General features: G+C 54.0%; 1 protein-coding gene across 13 annotated transcripts in view; it reads left to right on the forward strand.

Moving 5' to 3' along the window:
• The window catches only part of Inpp4a (inositol polyphosphate-4-phosphatase, type I, 107kDa), a 109,586-nt gene that overhangs the window by 67,769 nt on the left and 24,516 nt on the right, over positions 1-17,301 (forward strand). For 7 of the 13 annotated variants that reach the window (XM_013522726.1, XM_013522727.1, XM_013522723.1 and 4 more), the window contains 10 exons: positions 1,213-1,324; positions 2,199-2,289; positions 2,692-2,839; positions 5,547-5,677; positions 7,383-7,487; positions 7,919-8,027; positions 10,261-10,278; positions 12,935-13,118; positions 14,203-14,421; positions 15,424-15,679. In XM_013522726.1, coding sequence (XP_013378180.1) covers positions 1,213-1,324; positions 2,199-2,289; positions 2,692-2,839; positions 5,547-5,677; positions 7,383-7,487; positions 7,919-8,027; positions 10,261-10,278; positions 12,935-13,118; positions 14,203-14,421; positions 15,424-15,679 — 1,373 coding nt within the window. The remainder of the gene's footprint in view (positions 1-1,212; positions 1,325-2,198; positions 2,290-2,691; positions 2,840-5,546; positions 5,678-7,382; positions 7,488-7,918; positions 8,028-10,260; positions 10,279-12,934; positions 13,119-14,202; positions 14,422-15,423; positions 15,680-17,301) is intronic. The other 6 variants (XM_005400715.2, XM_005400718.2, XM_005400720.2 and 3 more) reach the window with 3 other exon arrangements.

The following is a 17,301-nucleotide window of genomic DNA, read 5'->3' on the forward strand; positions in this document are numbered from 1 at the left end:
CCCTCCAAGGCAGGAAGGATTTTTCTCCGCTTGCCTTCATCCCTGCATCCCAGTGGCCTAGAACTGTGCCTGGTACTCAGTAGATACTTACTGAGGGAATGAATGAGTATAGGGGGATCCTGCAGCGTGTCCCTGGGGAGGAGTGAAAGATGTCCACGCGTCCCAGGTTCATTCTAGAAACAAGTCCTACACAAACCTGGCTTGTTGTTCTTTATTCAAAATTATGTAAAAATTGGAAAATTATTTTCTTGGAAAATAGTTCAAAATAGCAAACCAAGAAGAATCAGTCCCTGCAATATGGGGACATTTGGAAGCTACCACAAGTAACGACAGCACTGCGTGTGGCTGTCCCATCTGCAGACAGGACGAGAGCTTTGCCAGCAGTCCTCAGTGTGTATGGAGAACTTGATTCAGGAAAAAGGAAGAATCTTAGGTAAAATGAGAGGGACGATTCATGTGAGGGAGAAGGCTGCTTGAGAAAAACTAGGGGATCTGTCTAGAACTCAGGCTAGTTGGGTCAGAGGTTAGTCTAAGAAATAAACATTTTCCTTTTCCAGAGGCGACTATTGGATGGATATCACAGGGAAGGCTTTTTCTAGGCAAGAGAGCAGTGAATGTTGCAGAGGAAATGCTCAGTACATGTGACCACATACAAATTTAGAACTAGACTAAGTCAAGCATCATAAATAAAACCCCAGGGCTCCCCAGATGGGCACAGGCCATTGTCAGCACCCCCGCAAGGCTGACCAAGGCTTCAGTGGCGTAAGCTGTATCACCTCAGGATTCAGGGGCTTCAGGAAGTCCTCGGTGGAATCCAGACCTAGGCTGTGGAACTAATCAAAGAGTGAGGGTGTGTGGGAAAGAGCAGAGAGGGACCCGGTGCCAAGAAAAGGTGCTCTCAAGCCCAGGCTCTGAGATGGGCCCCTGTCCCCTTGTCAGGGTGAGCCCAGGGGCTGGCTCCTCCTCAGGGAAGCCCCCCACCTTCACCAGGTCTCACACACACACACACACACACACACCCGTCAGATGCAGCCCGCTCAGGGCTCCGAGGTTTCCTTTTCGGCCTTCCCCAGAGGCGCATAACTGAGAATGGTGCCAGACTGACCCGTGGCTGGGCCTTGCCATTCCGGGGACCCCGATGACCCAGGAAAGCTGAGGTTTGCTTCTCAGCAGCAGGGCTGTCAGCCCACTCAAGCATGCTGCTTGTGGCAGGTCCGCAGAGAGCGACCGTGTGGGTAACATCACCGTGATTGGCTGGCAGATGGAAGAGAAGTCAGACCAGCGGCCCCCGGTGACTCGGTCTGTGGACACCGTCAACGGGAGGGTGAGTAGGCGACCTTCCTGCTGTCCCTCAGAAAGAGTGGAAGACCTGTCCACAGGGACTTACTTAGCCTCTGCTCAGCAGAGGATGGGCCCTGCTGCATGATGCCCACCTCTTGTCGTGCTGGCAAGGCCCTGGGTAGGAAGAAAGGGCTCCTGGCCTAGCCTGCAAGGCCTTGCTGCCCCGGAGCCTGCCTCTGCCCGCCTCCCCGCTGGCCACCTCTAAGCAGGAGCCAGAGGGTGAAAGCTTGGCCCAAGGCTGGGAGTGAAGAAGCAGGTGAGACGCAGCTGGCCCGCCTGTCCGATGTTGGTGATAACTGTCTCTCAGACACACTGGGGCCCCACAGACCCCTCACACACTGTGCTCCCCCATGCCCCGTGTGCAGCTCCCAGCGCGCAGTCTCACCAGACACCCCTGTGCTTCCGAGTGCGCGTTCTCAGTGTCCCAACACCACCGAGCCGTCATCGTAAAATGCAGAGATCTCACTGTGCCTAAAATAAGCGCCAGCACCAGCTCTGAGAATAGTCCTCCGCGTGGTCTGTCTGTCTCCCTCATTCTAAACACCAGAAGCCTGCAGCACAAAGTGAATGACTGAGGAGATGCGCAGGAGAGAGCTGGGTGTGCCGGGGCCGCTTTGTGTACAGGGGCTTCGTACGTGCGTGTATGTGTGTGTGTGTGCGCGTGTGTGTGTGCATGTGTGTGTGTGTGTGTGTGTGTGTCTGTGTGTGCATGCATGGCTCAGCCCGTGCTCTCCCCGCAGAGTTCTCAGTGCGTGTTGACTGGAGAGATCTGGGATGTCTGAGGCCCCCGTTTCTGTGGAGTACACCACAGTGGTCTGAGTCTCAGTTCCCTTGTGCTTTTCTGTCCACGTCATTAGATGGTGCTGCCCGTTGATGAGAGCTTGACCGAGGCCTTGGGAATCCGGTCTAAATATGCTTCATTGCGAAAAGACACTTTACTGAAATCAGGTAAACAGCTTTCTCAACCCTTGGCACTCTCCTGAGTTGCCCCGCAGCCGTAATCACCCTTCACTCCCCACCTGCCGTGCAGTCACAGCGGCGCCCTGACGGCCCCCACCTGGCTCCTCGCTCTGCCATCTTTCTGCAGTGTAATGCCTCCAGAAAGGGCTCTTCCTCCTTTCTCTTTCCTGTTTCATGTCAGGTTTAGTGACTGACACCTTCCTCGCCCCAGCCCCTGCCCTTTACCTCTTCTGAGACAAGAAGATTGAATGTCAAGGGGGGTGGATCCTTCAGACTTAGTCACTTAGAGGTCTGTCCCCGGTGTTTTAACTCTGAGGAGAAGACCAGGCCCCGTGAGGCAGGTCAGGGCCAGCTCAGCTGCAGCCTGTGTCTCCTGTCCTCCCACCTCAGTGTTCGGTGGCGCCATCTGCCGCATGTACCGCTTCCCAACCACCGACGGCAACCACCTGCGGATCCTGGAGCAGATGGCGGAGAGCGTGCTGTCCCTGCATGTGCCCCGACAGTTTGTGAAGCTCCTGCTGGAAGAAGACGCAGCCAGGTGAGGCATGTCCCATGGCATGCGCCCCTTCCATTTGGAGATGTGGCAGATGCTTGGCTGGTAACCTGGCCTTCGCCCTTCTGCTCCATGGCAGGGTGAGGATTCCTCAGGTTAGTGCTCGAATCCCCGGGGGTGCCCGGCCCTTCGCCCTCCCTTCCCTACCCTTTTCTTGCCCCTCTTACTTGTCCTTCAGGAAGTTGGAACCAGCTGCTTGTGCTTTGGTCATCACCGACTAGCAGTTTCTGAGGTCAGGGCCCCGGTGAGGGCTCCAGAGACTGCGCATGGCCCACCCGGCTGCTCTGGTCCTGTGGACCGAGGGTCTCAAGTGGGGGCCACAGGCAGAGACCTGAGAGGTGGCTCGGACCTGCAGATTTGCCTCGGCTGACCCCGACTGCCGTGCCTGCTCCTGGTCCCGTAACGATGTTAAGGACTGGCAGTGTGTCCCGGGAGTGTGAAAGGAACCTGGGCAAACGGCACTTCACTGTTCAGATACAGCTATTTCCATCTTTTTATTTTAAAGAGAATTAAAAAGCAAAACAAAGCAAAAACAATAAAAATGATGCAGGGTTTCAAAACAAGATGATAGAAGTTAACAGTGGTTGTTACATTGCACATTGCTCTATATTGCTATATTGCATACTGTTATATTGCTACATTGCATATATTGCTATCTTCAACGAAGTTGCTCAGATTACCAGATGTCAGAATGCAAGAGTAATCAAAGCATTAAAGAAAATAGGAAACAATAGCAAAAAAAATTAGAGAGAATACAGAGCTTCACTAAACAAGGTGGTAGGAATTCACCAGTGGTGGTTATATTGCATATTGTTGTCTTCAAATTAGTTGTTCAGATTACCAAATACAAGCATGCAAAATTGGTCAAAAAAGAAAAAAAAAACAACTATTTCCAGTTTTATCTTGAAAAAATTTAGAGAAAAGAGCAATAATGTAGCAAATATGCAGATGCTTTCCACCTAAACTCACCACTTTTAATATTTTGTTATTTGCTTTATTTCTTTGTATGTATGTATTTTATAATTCTAAGTTTTAAAATTTTCCTTTCAGTTTTGCCCATATTTGCATATGTTTACATAGGTACAGTGTACTTTTCCATGTAGCTTCACTTTTCATGTTTTAATTGTTCATTATGATGTGCTGTCCCGTTGTCTGTGTGTTTCAGCCTCAAAGAGCTCATTCCGTAGACAGGGGCTTTAGCTCAACACTATTTTGTTGCTGTAGTGTTACTAGCAGTAGCTGCATAGCTGCACGCTGGCCACTGTGCTCGGGATGGACGGACAGCAGGGATGGTCAGTGATTGCAGACCTGGGAGCCACGCCCAGGAGAGCCAGATGTGTCTGTGTGGAAAGGCGGGTCAGGCCTGGCCTCTGGGAAATAGCAACTTTAAGCTGATACCAGAAGCACAGGAGAGACAAGAAGAGAGGGTGGCCAGCTGGCCAGTGGCTGGCAGGGCCCAGGGACCTTGGCTCCACCATGGCCCTGCTTGTACTGGCTGTTTTTCTATGTCAGGTTTGCTATTTTAATAGTAATAAAATGGCAAAAGTTTTAAAAGACAATTTAGTTGATTCCTAAAAATGAGCACCACCCCCAAAGGAAAACATGGGGTTCTTTACTTTCTTTACAGAAGCAGTCGTGACTTTTAGTGGTTTGAGTGTTTCCTATATTTCTACATGTGTGCTGAGAGGCCTCCTGTCTTCGTTAATCACTGTCACGGATTAGCTGCTGATTTCCTGGGATGAGGAGTTTAAGTCTTATTCCTTCTCAGTGCTCATTGTCCTAATATGGTCTCCTTCTTAAAAAGATCCATCATGTGCTGTTATGATGATCGTGTTGCTGTTATTCTTGGGTTAAGCTTAGAATTCATATTTCAGCTCTTACACACTTGCTCAGCTGTACTTTTCCGGGGATAGCAATTCCTCTTTCTCCTCTTCTCCTTGTCCCTTCCCCAACCCCTCCTCATGCTCCTGTCAAGCACACAGCTCGGCCAGGGCCAGGGCCAGGCCTGGGATGACCTCACAGAGCGCTCAGTTTCAGACAGCTCCACACTGACAGAGGCAGTGAAGGGAGAATAGCCGAGGGGGCCAGATCCTTACGGTCATTGTCCACACCCGGAAAGGATGAGATGAGAGAAGAAGCCGATGACTGCAGCCCGAGCTCTGAGAGCCCCACTGCTGAGGAGCCAGCTCTGGCCGAGCAGCGTTACGTCTGCAGTTCTGTTCCCAGGGCAGGGCGGGCAGGAAGCCCGCCCTTGGGGAACCTGGCAGACGAGGACGCACTGTCCTCACAGCCCTCTAGGGGAGATGGCCTTGGGGTGGGGACTCACAGGCCTCCAGTCCTCTGTTCTGCAGGGTCATATGTCATCCTGTCCAGTCAATGGCAGGCCATACCTGTGGCCAAGTGCTGGCAGCAGAGTCTTCGGAACACCATAACACAGCCACTCCTTGATGGCCTTTCCCTTTGTCCCCACCTCTACTTAGTTCCCTTGAACATTCGACTGTGTTCCTGTAGAAGCTTTTCTACCCACTCCCCATGTGCTCATTGGTGTAGCTGTCTGTCCCCATCAGGCTGACAACATGACCCCTGCTTGGCCCTCCCTGGGCATCAGTGCCCTTTTCCTGCACCTCTGACCTCTTGGTAGGTACCCCTGCACCCCTGCCCCTTAGGTCTCACATGTGTGTCTCCCTTGCAGAGTCTGTGAGCTGGAGGAGTTGGGGGAGCTGTCCCCTTGCTGGGAGAGCCTCCGGCGCCAGATTGTCACCCAATACCAGACCGTCATCCTCACGTACCAGGAGAACCTGACTGACCTCCATCAGTACAAAGGTGGGTACAGTCCTGCCCTCGAGAGGCACCTGGACCCGCCTTTCCCGGCCAGAGATTGGGACCCAGGTCACTCACACACTTGTGCTGATGCTTGAGTGGAGTTTTAAAAATAGATTCTCATGTAGATGTAATTCTTTCAAATGTGGGTTTTTCAGATCCTAATTAAAAAGGCAAATCAAGGAATTGCAGGGAGAATCTTTCTGTGGTGTTATCTGCCTAAACAACCATGTAGGATGAAATTTGGGGGAGACAGAATTACAGACTGTGACTGGTTCATGCCATTTCTTCGTCCTTGGTCTAATAGCACTAAGGCAACCAAAAGGATTAAGACACACAACAGCTGTTAGACAAAGCAGCTTTCTAGATTTTCTGGCTTCAGTATTCATTGTTACTTCAGTCGAACATGTAAATTGACAGGGGAGTCCTCCATTTAATACCTCACTTTTTCTTTTTTTGTGGTGCTGGGGATTGAATCTAGGTCGCGTGCGTGCTAGGCAGCTACTCTACTGAGCCACACCCCGGCCCTACACCATTTATTCTTAACAGATGCTGTCTGATTTTCAAAATATTATCAGAGTAGATGGAGAAGACTGTTCTCAACTCATTTCCCTTTTCTTCCAAATTGAAAAAGCATCATGGTTTTTCATTATTTTATTTGTGGCTTTAGCATTTCAAATTATTCTCTCTTTCCTTCTTTTCCTCTACATAATTTTATTTTGGGGTTTAAGGAGCATTATTAAGTCCTTAATGTATTTTTGACATGGAACATACAAACCTGCTCATAAACTTGGGTGAGACCAAATACAGGTCTGCGTGGGTTAGGTTTGAGCCGAAAGAACAGGTCTAATTGCACCACTGAGAAATGGCAGCATTTGCCTGAGGAACGAGGCACCCACCCATGCTGAACGGGTGCTACCTGGGAAAGTGTGGCACCCGCACAACCTTGAGTTTTCCAGGACAGAGCTTCCCAAATGTCAGCTGAGAGTCTGGTTAAAAAGCAAGTCTGGGATTCGGCATCTGTCTGAGTCATAGAACACCCAGGCTGCTGGTCTGAGGGCCACAGCATGAGTGCCAATATCGAGGAGTTATTTCCTGTGGCAAAATGTGGAGCATACAGTTGCTGGCCCGTGATCTGCATGTCGGCAGTATGCACTAGATGGACTGTTCATTTCTTCTTCTCCTCTGATTACCATTTAACATTAGTCTCTCTCACCAACCAAGCATGCACAAGGGTCCTGGTCAGACCGTGTGTCCTCGGGCCTGCAATCAGGGCTGCGCTGTGGTGATGTGCGGGGCCTTCTCATCACTCACCAGAACTGAGATGCTGTAGCCAACCCAGCTGCTGAGATCTTGGGTGATAGCAGTCTCTAGGCCGGGACAGCAGTCTGTGGCATGGACTCCTTTGCTTCTGTGGTGGTGCTGACACCACGCTGCAAGATCACATCTGTGTGTCAGCTCCCTGAGTTGTGAGCTGAGTCCCAGAGGGTGTGGCCTCCCTGGGCCGGTCCTCTCTGGCTGCCCTCATGCTAAGCACCCTGAGCAAGGCTCTTGGCTGGCGAGCTGCCCTCAGCCCCCATCGCAAAGGCGGAGTGCTCGTGCATGGCTCGGGCTGCTTGTGTGCAGGCACAGCCCCGGAGCACCGGTTTTCTACCTGCTGTTTGTGACACAGGGTGAGACCTTTGTTTTCTCGTATTGCATTTCTTAGGTCCCTCGTTTAAAGCAAGCAGTTTGAAAGCAGATAAAAAGTTAGAATTTGTTCCCACAAACCTGCACATACAAAGGATGAGAGTGCAAGATGATGGAGGATCAGGTACCTCTTTTTCTGTCTTGTTGAATCACGTTCCATTTCTTTTCTCCCTGGATCCTTGGTCCTTGAGCTGCCCCACATCTGCCCCGGTTTCCCTGTATGCTGTGCTGCTAGGTGGCTCCGAGAAGAAACAGCCTAAGGACCTTCGGGAGGTCTTTGTGAAGAACCCAGTCCCCTCCCTCCAACTTCCTTTCCCAGGAGGGAAGGAAGCGAGTGTTAGGAGCTTCCTGCAGCCCTTCTGGCTGCACCTGGAGGCCCGGAGAAGCCCGCTTTGCTAAGGTGCTCTGGTAGCCCAGCTTGTGGGATGAAGGGAGCAGAGGCCGCTTGGAGAAGGGCTGCAGGGGAAGCCTCGCAGAGTGCTGTGCATATCCCTGCAGCTGGCTTGTCCGCAGGCCCGAGCCCAGAGTAACGGAGGAGAGCTTTCTGTCATTCAGATCAGAACTACGACATCGTCACCATCGGAGCACCAGCGGCACACTGCCAAGGTTTTAAGTCAGGAGGTCTCCGCAAAAAGCTGCACAAATTTGAAGAGACTAAGAAACAGTAAGTAGAAGGAGGGGTTTGTGGTCTGTGTACCGCTGTCTGATGTTTCCCAGTTTAAAAAAAACACAGTCAAAATACGATTGCAAAAACATGTAGGCGTCCAGTCTGCTTCTGTGGGGCAGGAGGAGCTGCGTCACAGAGGCCGTGCTGCTGTGTGTGCGTGTGGCTGAGCTGGCAGACGATGAGGGCGCCTCAGGAGTGGCCCTGTCCCTTCAAACTGAGAAGCCCCCGTGGCTGACCTTTGAGTGACGCTTCAGCCCACAGCGCTGTGCAAGCTCTGCTGGCTCGGCTTCCTCTAGAGTCCTCGGCCACTGTGTTGAGCAGCAGAACCATAGAGCCAGGTGCATACCTTGTCCTTCCTAAAGGGCAGCAGTTGGAAGCATTCTTAGTGTTGGAGGAACGGCGCGGGCAGCTGCATGGAGCTACTGTCTGGAGCAGGAAGCTCCCAAGCAGGCAGGGCGGGGAGAGAGCTTCAGGTGAGGCCATGGCAGACACAGTGAAGAAAAGGAGCTGAAGCTGAGAGCTCGCCTCGCTGCCAGCCTGCTTTATGCTGGTGACCCGGGACACAGGCCTGACAGGTCTAGGCCTGGCCGTGGGGAGATGAGGGCCTTGCCTGGGAGTGAACAAGTCGGCAGCCCCCATTTGGCTGCAACTGGGCCTGGAGCATGGAGCAGGGCTTCGACCCAGCCTGGGTGGGAGACAGCCATCAGTCGCAGCTGTTGCTTTGGACACATAAAAGGCATTCCCTGGCAGGCTTCCAGGATGTCACCAGGCACAGTGCCAATGGATCAAGGGGTACAAGTGTAAGAGGTGGAGGTGCTGAGTGCAGATGGCCCTGTGAGATCCCTGGGCAGACCATGAGGTAGAGGAAGTAGCACGGAGTTCTTAGGTTGGGGAGAATAATGAGGACCTGAGCATGGGTTGAAGTGAGGCTGGGAGGGAAGGTGCAGGTGGGTGAGGTAAGGTAAGGATCCCACGGGGGAGGGTGGTCTGCAGAAGATGAAGGTGTGGGACTGGCCAGTGCACTCAGAAGGGGCAGGAGGCTTGCAGAGAGGTCTGTGGGCTGAGAGGGAGCAGGCTGAGTGTTGGAAGCATCTCTGCAGACTGCGGTGATGGAAGGTTCAGGCTTACGAATGAGAATAGAACGGTTTGAAGGAAAGTGAAGCAAAGACCCAGGGAACATCCAGAGAGCCCCAGGAGGTGCCCGGGTGCAGACGGGTGGAAGAGGGCCAGCGGGCCATTGCCCGACTGTGCTGCCGTGCCCAGCAGTCAGGACGCGATGAGGAAGTTGCCCGTGCACTGCATCACGGAGTGAAGGGTTGGAAGGTTAGATCGCTGGTCAGTCCGAAGCCGGGGGGTCAGGGAGGCGATCAGAGCATCCCTGAGGCAGGGAAGCCTGGTGGCTGAGCAGGGAGCAGAAGTGCGCACTGGGAGAGGTGTGCGCAGCGGCCGGCCCAACGCCCTGAGGAGGCTTGGGTATGAGGAGGAGAAGCAAGAAGGGCTGGGTCAGCAGGGGGCTTCGGGCACTGGCTGGGAGGCCCTCAGAGGCTGCTTGGCCGTGATCCTCCCCGCCAAGGGCACTGCTCTCTGCAGACAGAGAGGGAACCAGACCTGCCTCAGTATTCCCTATCCCCAGGAGTCCCTCGGCAATAGGCACAGGCCGCAGCTTTCCGGGCCACCGCAGCCCTGCGCAGCCGGCAGAAAGCGTGTCTGTGCACCGTTGCATGTGGCCGTTGGAGTGTGCGTGTGTGACCTGAGGCGGTGTGTGGGCCCTGCTGGGGAAAGCTCACTGCCTCTGCGAGGCCAGCCGAGAGCGGCCACCTGGCTGTCCTTGTCCCAGGGAGGTTGGAGTAATGACACCTGCTGAGTCTGCGTGTGAACTTCAGAACTTTTCATTTCCCAAAACGCTGTTCAGTGCAGTTCAGATCTGCACACAGTTTACTTAGTTTCCCATGAATGTCAAAATCCCTTGCACACCAGGTTTTCTCCAGTCGAGCTTTCCTTCCAGCGCAGGTGCACCTGGCCCCCGGTGGGGCGTCTCCTGGGCCCCAAGTGCAGGCCACTGAGGTTGTTGTACCGCAGAAGCCGTGGGGCTCCTAACTAGTCCTCCCACTGTTGGGGCCTCAGCAAGTAACCTGAAGTGTCCTGACGAAAAGTCGCTCGGCTTTTTAAAGCTTTTGTTTTGCATTTGTATCTGCTGACCGCTAATACTTCATTTCGGTTCTTTCTTTAGCAGTTTTGAAGAGTGTTGGTGAGTTTTCTGTCTGTGCAGAGAGTGTCTGTCGGGTCTCGCTCTCACGCTGTCCTAGCCTGCCTGGGGGCGCCGCGCCCCAGGGCCCAAGTGGCTCTGAGCTCCCCGCCTTGTAGACAGCTCCCCCTTCCAACTGCAATGTTCTTTGAGAATGAATAGCCAGTCTGCGGTCTGCTGCTCTCCTGGCCAGCCTGGCCGCATTCATTGCTGCACTGACTGACGCTGAGGCTGGGCCCAGTGCTGTTGCCCTCAGGCTGCGGAAGAGCCTGGGGAGGGCTGCCGCTGTTCCTGCCTCCCCTGGGGACCCACAGCCTCTGTGGAAGGGGCGCCTCAGGCTCCCTCTCACTTCCTCTGCCTGGGCCCCATCGAAGGCCTGGCCTTGCCCTCAGCAGCACGAGTGAAGGACTTGGGCTTGGATCTGAGAGACGGGAAGGAGTGGTGGGACACAGCCAAGCGCCTCACAGTCCTCGCTAAGTCCCACCCCAGGGGTCTTAGGTAAACCTTCTCTGGAAAGTTCTTTAGGTTTCCTCTTAACTGAGGAGGTGAGATCTTTCAGAGCCCAGCCCGGGCCCAGTAACCCCACCCCAGCATCCCCAGACACAGGACATTCCTGAGACAAGCCAGGAGCTTTCCTGCCTGCCGGCTGTGAGTACGAAGTCTCAGTCAGAGCGCCCAGTGCCCCCGTCACTGTTCACTGTGGGACCCAGCTTCTCAGCAGTCCAGGCCCTGCAGAGGCAGTCCCGGTCTTCCTGTCCACGCATCCACCTCCAGCCCTCCCCGAACACCGCACCGCACACTCCTGGCGCCTTCCAGTCCGACACCACCGCTGCTCTGTGTAGGTCTGCCTCAGTGGGGCCACCCCCATGCTGTCCCAGCAAGAGCTGGCAGCCCAGGGCACTTAGTAGCACCTAGCGGCCCCTCCCCAAAGTTTGGGCTTGGGGGGGAGGCTTGGTGTTGCAAAACTTCAGGACCTCTGCACCCAGGGCCCCTCCTTCCTGTGGCCACTGTCTGCGGAGCCAGGGACGGAGCGCATGCGGGCACTCCCTCCCAGGCACTCCTGACCCGCCCACACACTTCCAGCGCCTCTGTCCCAGGGGCTTTTATCAGGACATGACTTGTCAGAGCGCAGGGGGCTGGGGGTGTTTTCCTCCCAGACTTGGGGTGGATATGTATGGGTCGAAGAATACACCACCACATACACAGGAGGCCTATGTACAGTACAGATTTCATATTGAGGGTGTGGGGAGAACAGCTTTTTAAACGTTTCTTTCTTGAGATGTATTTTCAAGACTAAATTGTCTTGGATGGCTGCTATTCATCTGGAAGAGGGATTGCAGCTTGGAAAGCAGTGGCGTGCGCCTGGCGCTGCGGAGTGACTCCTGGTGCTGTGTGGGCTCGGTTGCTGTCTGCTGCATGGGCTTCTGGCAAACCCTTCGTTTTCTGTTGTGTGGGCTTGTGGTGGTGCTGTTGCCTCCTGGGTGCTTTGGTCTGTGTTGTTTGCATGCTTGCCCTGTGGTCCAGCAGCAGAAGGGGCAGTGGCAGCTTCCTGGTGACCTGCTCTTCCATGTTTCCCTGGGAAGGGCCAGCTGACTCTCATTTCCAAGGGGCGTGATGGAGAGTGTGCTGAGGGCGCTCTGTCTTCCACCTTCTCCTTTGTCCCCAGAACTCAAAGCGTGGCTTTTTAGGTGCGACTGAGGGCCCCTCTTGCCAAGAGGGGAGGGGTCCAATTCCATGCAGAACTTACGGCCCCGGGCCCTGGGAGACCTCTGCATTGGTAGTTGGCAGTTTGTACCTCTTGCCTTCCTTGGCCTCCTCAGATAGTCCCGAAACTAACTTACAACACTGAAATGACTGGGATCTGAGCTAAAAGACATGCGGTTTGTCATTGCCACTGAGGAGGGCCCCATACGCCAGGCCAGCTCCACACGGCCAAGAGTGTGGAGCGGTGCCCTGAGAGGCGGCGGGATGCAGGACGAGCCAGGCTTTCAAAGCCACGAGGTGTGAGGGTCTTGCCACTGGCAGCGCCTTCTCCATCCCTCTTCCTGTGGTGCAGTGTTAGTTTTCAAAGGAGGAAAACCCTGGCACGGGGGAGAGAAGAGGCTGCCAGCGTCCTGGAGACTCACCAGGGTCGCACACACAAGGGAGAGCTGGGGGTCTGTTCTCAGAAAGCTTGAAGTTCCGATGGGTCAAGTGAAAAAGCAGATTTTGTGGATTTTCTTTGTTTTATTTTGTATTGTTTTGGCAAAGTCTAGGACCCATATAGTCTTTCCCTTCAGTGGGATAATTTGACCTCTTCTGATGTAAGCCGACCCCACGTAGCTAAAGAGTTGCTTTTACGTTGATAGAAGAAGTTCTTAGAACATCTTAAGCATTTGGGAAATTATTGGGGATGACATTTCAGTGTCTACACACGTGTACGTGGTAAAAATGCAGACACATACGGAGATAAAAGACCTCCTCCTGGTTTAATATTTTATGCTTCTACCATGTAGATAAGAAGGATCAGCCAGGGTTTCCTTCTGCCTACCCACAGCTGGACTAGCCCAGAAAACAAAGAATTCTCTGTTTTAGGGCTGGCTGTGGGCCGGGGTTGGGTTGCTGCTGCCGTCCTCTTCAGATTCGAGAGGACCCTTCGACCTGTTCTTGTCCTTTTCAGTACGTCGTCTAGCTGCCAGTCCATCATCTACATACCACAGGACATCGTCAGAGCCAAGGAGATCATTGCCCAGATCAACACCCTCAAAACCCAAGTTAGCTACTATGCGGAGCGGCTCTCAAGGGCAGCCAAGGACAGGTCGGCCACTGGCCTCGAGAGGACTCTGGCCATCTTGGCAGACAAGGTAGGGGGGGCACTGTGCGGCATGTGGGCTGGGGGTTCCTTTGGGTTTCTGGGAGCTACTGGACACCGGAGGGCAGCCCAGGTGTCCCCAGAGCTGTCCTCAGAGTGACATTGGGATGACCTTGAAGGTCTCTTTCGGTCCACTTCCTCCAAAGCCCAGGGAGGTGTGGTAGTTTATTTTCGTGTGGTCTCAGAGCTGGATGAGCCCGGGCAGAGCCTCCTACCTGTCAGGTGCTGCTTTATGCAGATGTGTTCTCAGCAAGTCCCTGGCTTGCTTTGCTGGGCCGGGATAGGCCACAGTTTTCTTAGTGATGGCCTAATCAGCACTTTTTGGGGGGCCACATTTCTGTTGTGGTTGAATTTTTAAAAAAGAAACTTACGGCCGGATGTGATGGCACACGCCTGTAATTCCAGCACCTGGGAGGCTGAGGCAGGAGGATCGTTGCGAGTTCAAGACCAGCCTGGGCTACAAAGTGAGCTCATAGCGAGACCCTTTCTCAAAAAGACAAAAAAAAAAAGAAACTTACATAGGCATAAGAAAAGATCCATATAACCTTACCAGTGTGTGTGTAGTCAGCAAACCAGTTCTGATGAATCATAACTCAGTCCTGATCAGTCTTGCTCCATACAGAGGGAGTGGATATATCAGACCTTTGTGAAGAATGATATTTTTCTCATTCTCTCTTGCTCTCTCCCTGACAAACACATACACACATGGATTCCGGTCTCACATCCTCACCTACACTTTGGTGGGTGTGACCGGCTGTTGCTGATTAGTGTGTTGTATCCTTCGTATGTGTTTGTACAGCAACAAGACTGGGAAGGAAGATCCACCGTAACAAGCAGGGTCAAGGGCAAGCTGGGGTCCAAGAATGTTTTCTTGCATTCTCCAGTGTGGTGGGAAGTTGTTGCTAGGACTCAGCCCTAGCCGATCACGTAGAGCCTTTGCTCTCACACGTGCTGGAGGATGCAGCTCTCTAGCTGCTTGGCACCACAGACTAGGGAGTAGACGGAATTGCCGGGCCCCAGCCATCTCCTGCTGCAAGAGAAGGCAGGCCCAGCAGCTCTGATCTGTGTTCCGGTAGACCCGGCAGTTGGTCACTGTCTGCGACTGCAAGTTACTGGCCAACTCCATCCATGGGCTGAATGCTGCGCGGCCTGACTACATCGCCTCCAAGGCCTCCCCCACCTCGACTGAGGAGGAGCAGGTGATGCTTCGGAACGACCAGGATACCCTCATGGCCAGGTGGACGGGGAGGAACAGCCGATCTTCCCTGCAGGTGGACTGGCATGAGGAGGAGTGGGTGAGTCTTCTGTCTGCAGCTGTCCTGCCATCACTGGGGGCGGGGGCGAGAACTACAGGGCCTGCTGCCGGCCTCTGCCCCATGGGCTGCCTGAAGGGTTGAGTCCTAAGAGGTTGCACAAGGTCCAGGCTTCCTTCCCAGGTGGAGCTTGGGCCACCTGCTGAGGGAAGAAGACTGAGCCATTGTGTGCGAATGGGGAGCAGGACGGTGCGGGGCGGGACCGGCTGCCACCCTGCTTGGCAAGGAGGTGGTTTTCTCCCTGGGCCCTGCCATGCTGGAGCCTTCTCTGCTCCTCCTGCCAGCTGTGCCCTCGCGTCCCTGGCTGCCTGCGACCAGCCCGGCCTCTCCTCAGTGCAGGGGTTGTATGCATTTTTGGAGATTGGGGAGCTCGGGCTGGAGCTGCTGCCTTGGGCACTGTGTCTGTCACATTGCTGTTCCTCACACCATGAGCCCTGAGAGAGTGTCTGCATCTCTGGAGGGAAGCGTCGAACAGCTTCTTCCTGTCCTTCGCTGAGGCTCCTGCCGAGAGGCATTGCTCTGGCAGCGCAGTGGTCCTGCAGCCCTGCCGTCTGGGGGCTGTGCGGGTTTGTACAGGTTGCTCCCAGAACCCCTCCTCCAGCTCCCCCTCCTATTGGCCAGCTGTTTCCATTCCCTCCCAGCTAAGAGGCCCTTGGTGTGGTCTGTGTGGGGGCCAAAGGCAGTCTGCAGCGAGCAGGGAGACAAGAGACCGGCTCTTAATGCCCCGAGACCCTTCTGGTGGCACTGAAGGCTGTCTGTCCTCCAGAGTTAGCAGCAGACATCTCAGACTTCTGCAGCAGTGACCGTAGGACATCACTGGTCATTAGAAAGCCAGTACAACTTTGATGGGAATTAGGAATCTCTTCTTGTGCTGCTTTAATGAGCAGGCAGCCTCGGGTGGGGGTGAGAGGAGGGCTTGGTTTGTGTTCTGTCCTGGTTTCCCACCGAGAGAGCTGATCCACCCGCGCCCTGTCCCTTCGGAAGGAGAAAGTGTGGCTGAACGTGGACAAGAGCCTGGAGTGCATCATCCAGCGGGTGGACAAGCTGCTGCAGAAGGAGCGTCTGCACGGCGAGGGCTGTGACGACGTCTTTCCCTGTGCGGGCAGCTGCACCAGCAAGAAAGGTAACCGCGACAGCCACGCCTACTGGATCAGACCGGAAGACCCCTTCTGCGATGCCCCCTCCTCGCCATGCCCTTCCTCCATGCCCACCGCTGCATGCCATCCTCACCCGAGCACACGTGCGTATGCATCTACACTCCCCACGCTGCCTCCACCTTGTGCTGTGTCACATCCGTTCGTCTGTGTCTCTGACTCCATGCAGACTGCAGGGAGGGCCAGCAGGCCGAGTGAGGCTGACCCCGGGCATGGAGCAGGGGCAGGAGGGTGGAAGCCCCCCCACCCCGTCCCATGTGCACCTGGAGCCCATGTGTGACTCTCTATCTCCGCCAAGGGCAGACTTTCAGGCCCTCCGGGGTCACATTGCTGAGGCAGTACTGGCAGGGCTCCTAGGCTTTTCAGGTTTGTGAACCAACCTGAGAACCCAAAGGAGGCCGGGATGCACATCTTCCAGTGTGGTGCTCTTTGCATTAGGAACTGGTGGGATGAGGGGAAGGTGAGTCTTGCAGCGACCATGCTGGGTGAGGGATATGCGCAGGCCCTGCAGACTTGCCCAAAGTTGGTTGTCATTAGCCGGGCATGTTCTTACCCATAGCAGCCTTGTTGCTTGGAGGTTTGTACCTCAGTCAGATACCTGGACCTCAGGAGGACTGTGTTTCTTCTGTCCAGCACCACCCTTCATGGGAGGCCTTCAGGAGGTGTAGGACCATGCCACGAAACAGCTTCTCTGCAGCCTTCTCTTCGCGGAGATTCAGGGCACGCTCACACCCTGCCCTGCAGTAGCTTTGGAGCTGGGGACTGCGTGCTTTCTAAACAAGTGGGTCCTGGGTCCTGGCCTCTCAAGTGCCACCTGCCTTTTCCTGTAGGAGCTGGAGGGGGTTTCTGTTCTCCTTGGGGAGCTGTGAGCCATGTTCAGTAAGGCCAGGATGCACCAGGGTCAGCTGGGCAGCTCCCATCCGCAGCAGAATTGTGCTCCTGTGTCAGAGCCTCTCGGCAGACCCTTCTTCCATGTGTGAGGTGGTCGTGGCCTCGGGAGCGCCTGCAGTCTGTTTCCCGGGCGGTGTCCCACCGCGCCTGTTTCTGTGGTCTGCACGTCATCCGTGTAACGTCTCCACACTGTGGCTAGTTCTCGGAGCTGCTTGTCTCTGGTGTTCTCCTTTTCTTTTTGTTGTTTTTCTTTTTAATGTAAGTTGTTTCTTTTTAAAGTTTTCTGAAAGTTTATTTCTCTTTAATATTTGATACGTTTGTAGGGGCTGGGGGCATAGCTCAGAGATATATATGTATAGATATATCTTATCATTTTTTTTCTAAAGTTATAAAAAGTAAGTTATTGATTTTTTTTTTTAAATTCAGGAGCTAGTTTGTGTATTCAGATGTGCTGCATATCCATAACTTACGTGTCATTTTCTTCGAGGCACATCTCGTGTTGTTTAAATATAGACCCATTCAAATCGAGTGTCACAGTTGTGCCATTTATTTGTGTTATTTAGGGCCTGACTCACAATCTGTGTGCCGCTGGCATCAGCCCTGTGGTAGTAGTGGCGCATGAAGTGTGCATGAGGGAGCCTCACTGCTGATCAGTACTCAGAAGCCTGAGAGGCCACACGCCACTAAGGAACTGTGCATTGTCCCTAGCTTAGACATCGCTGGCATGGCCGGGAAGCCCTTCGGCCCCACTGTGATCAGGAGGACCGGGAAGAACTGCCCAGGAGCTGTTTCGCTGACTCACTTGTCCGCATGCTAG

The sequence above is a fragment of the Chinchilla lanigera genome, unplaced genomic scaffold (genome assembly GCF_000276665.1).
Source record: "Chinchilla lanigera isolate Chin_1 unplaced genomic scaffold, ChiLan1.0 scaffold00069, whole genome shotgun sequence".
Classification (NCBI taxonomy): Eukaryota; Metazoa; Chordata; class Mammalia; order Rodentia; family Chinchillidae; genus Chinchilla; species Chinchilla lanigera.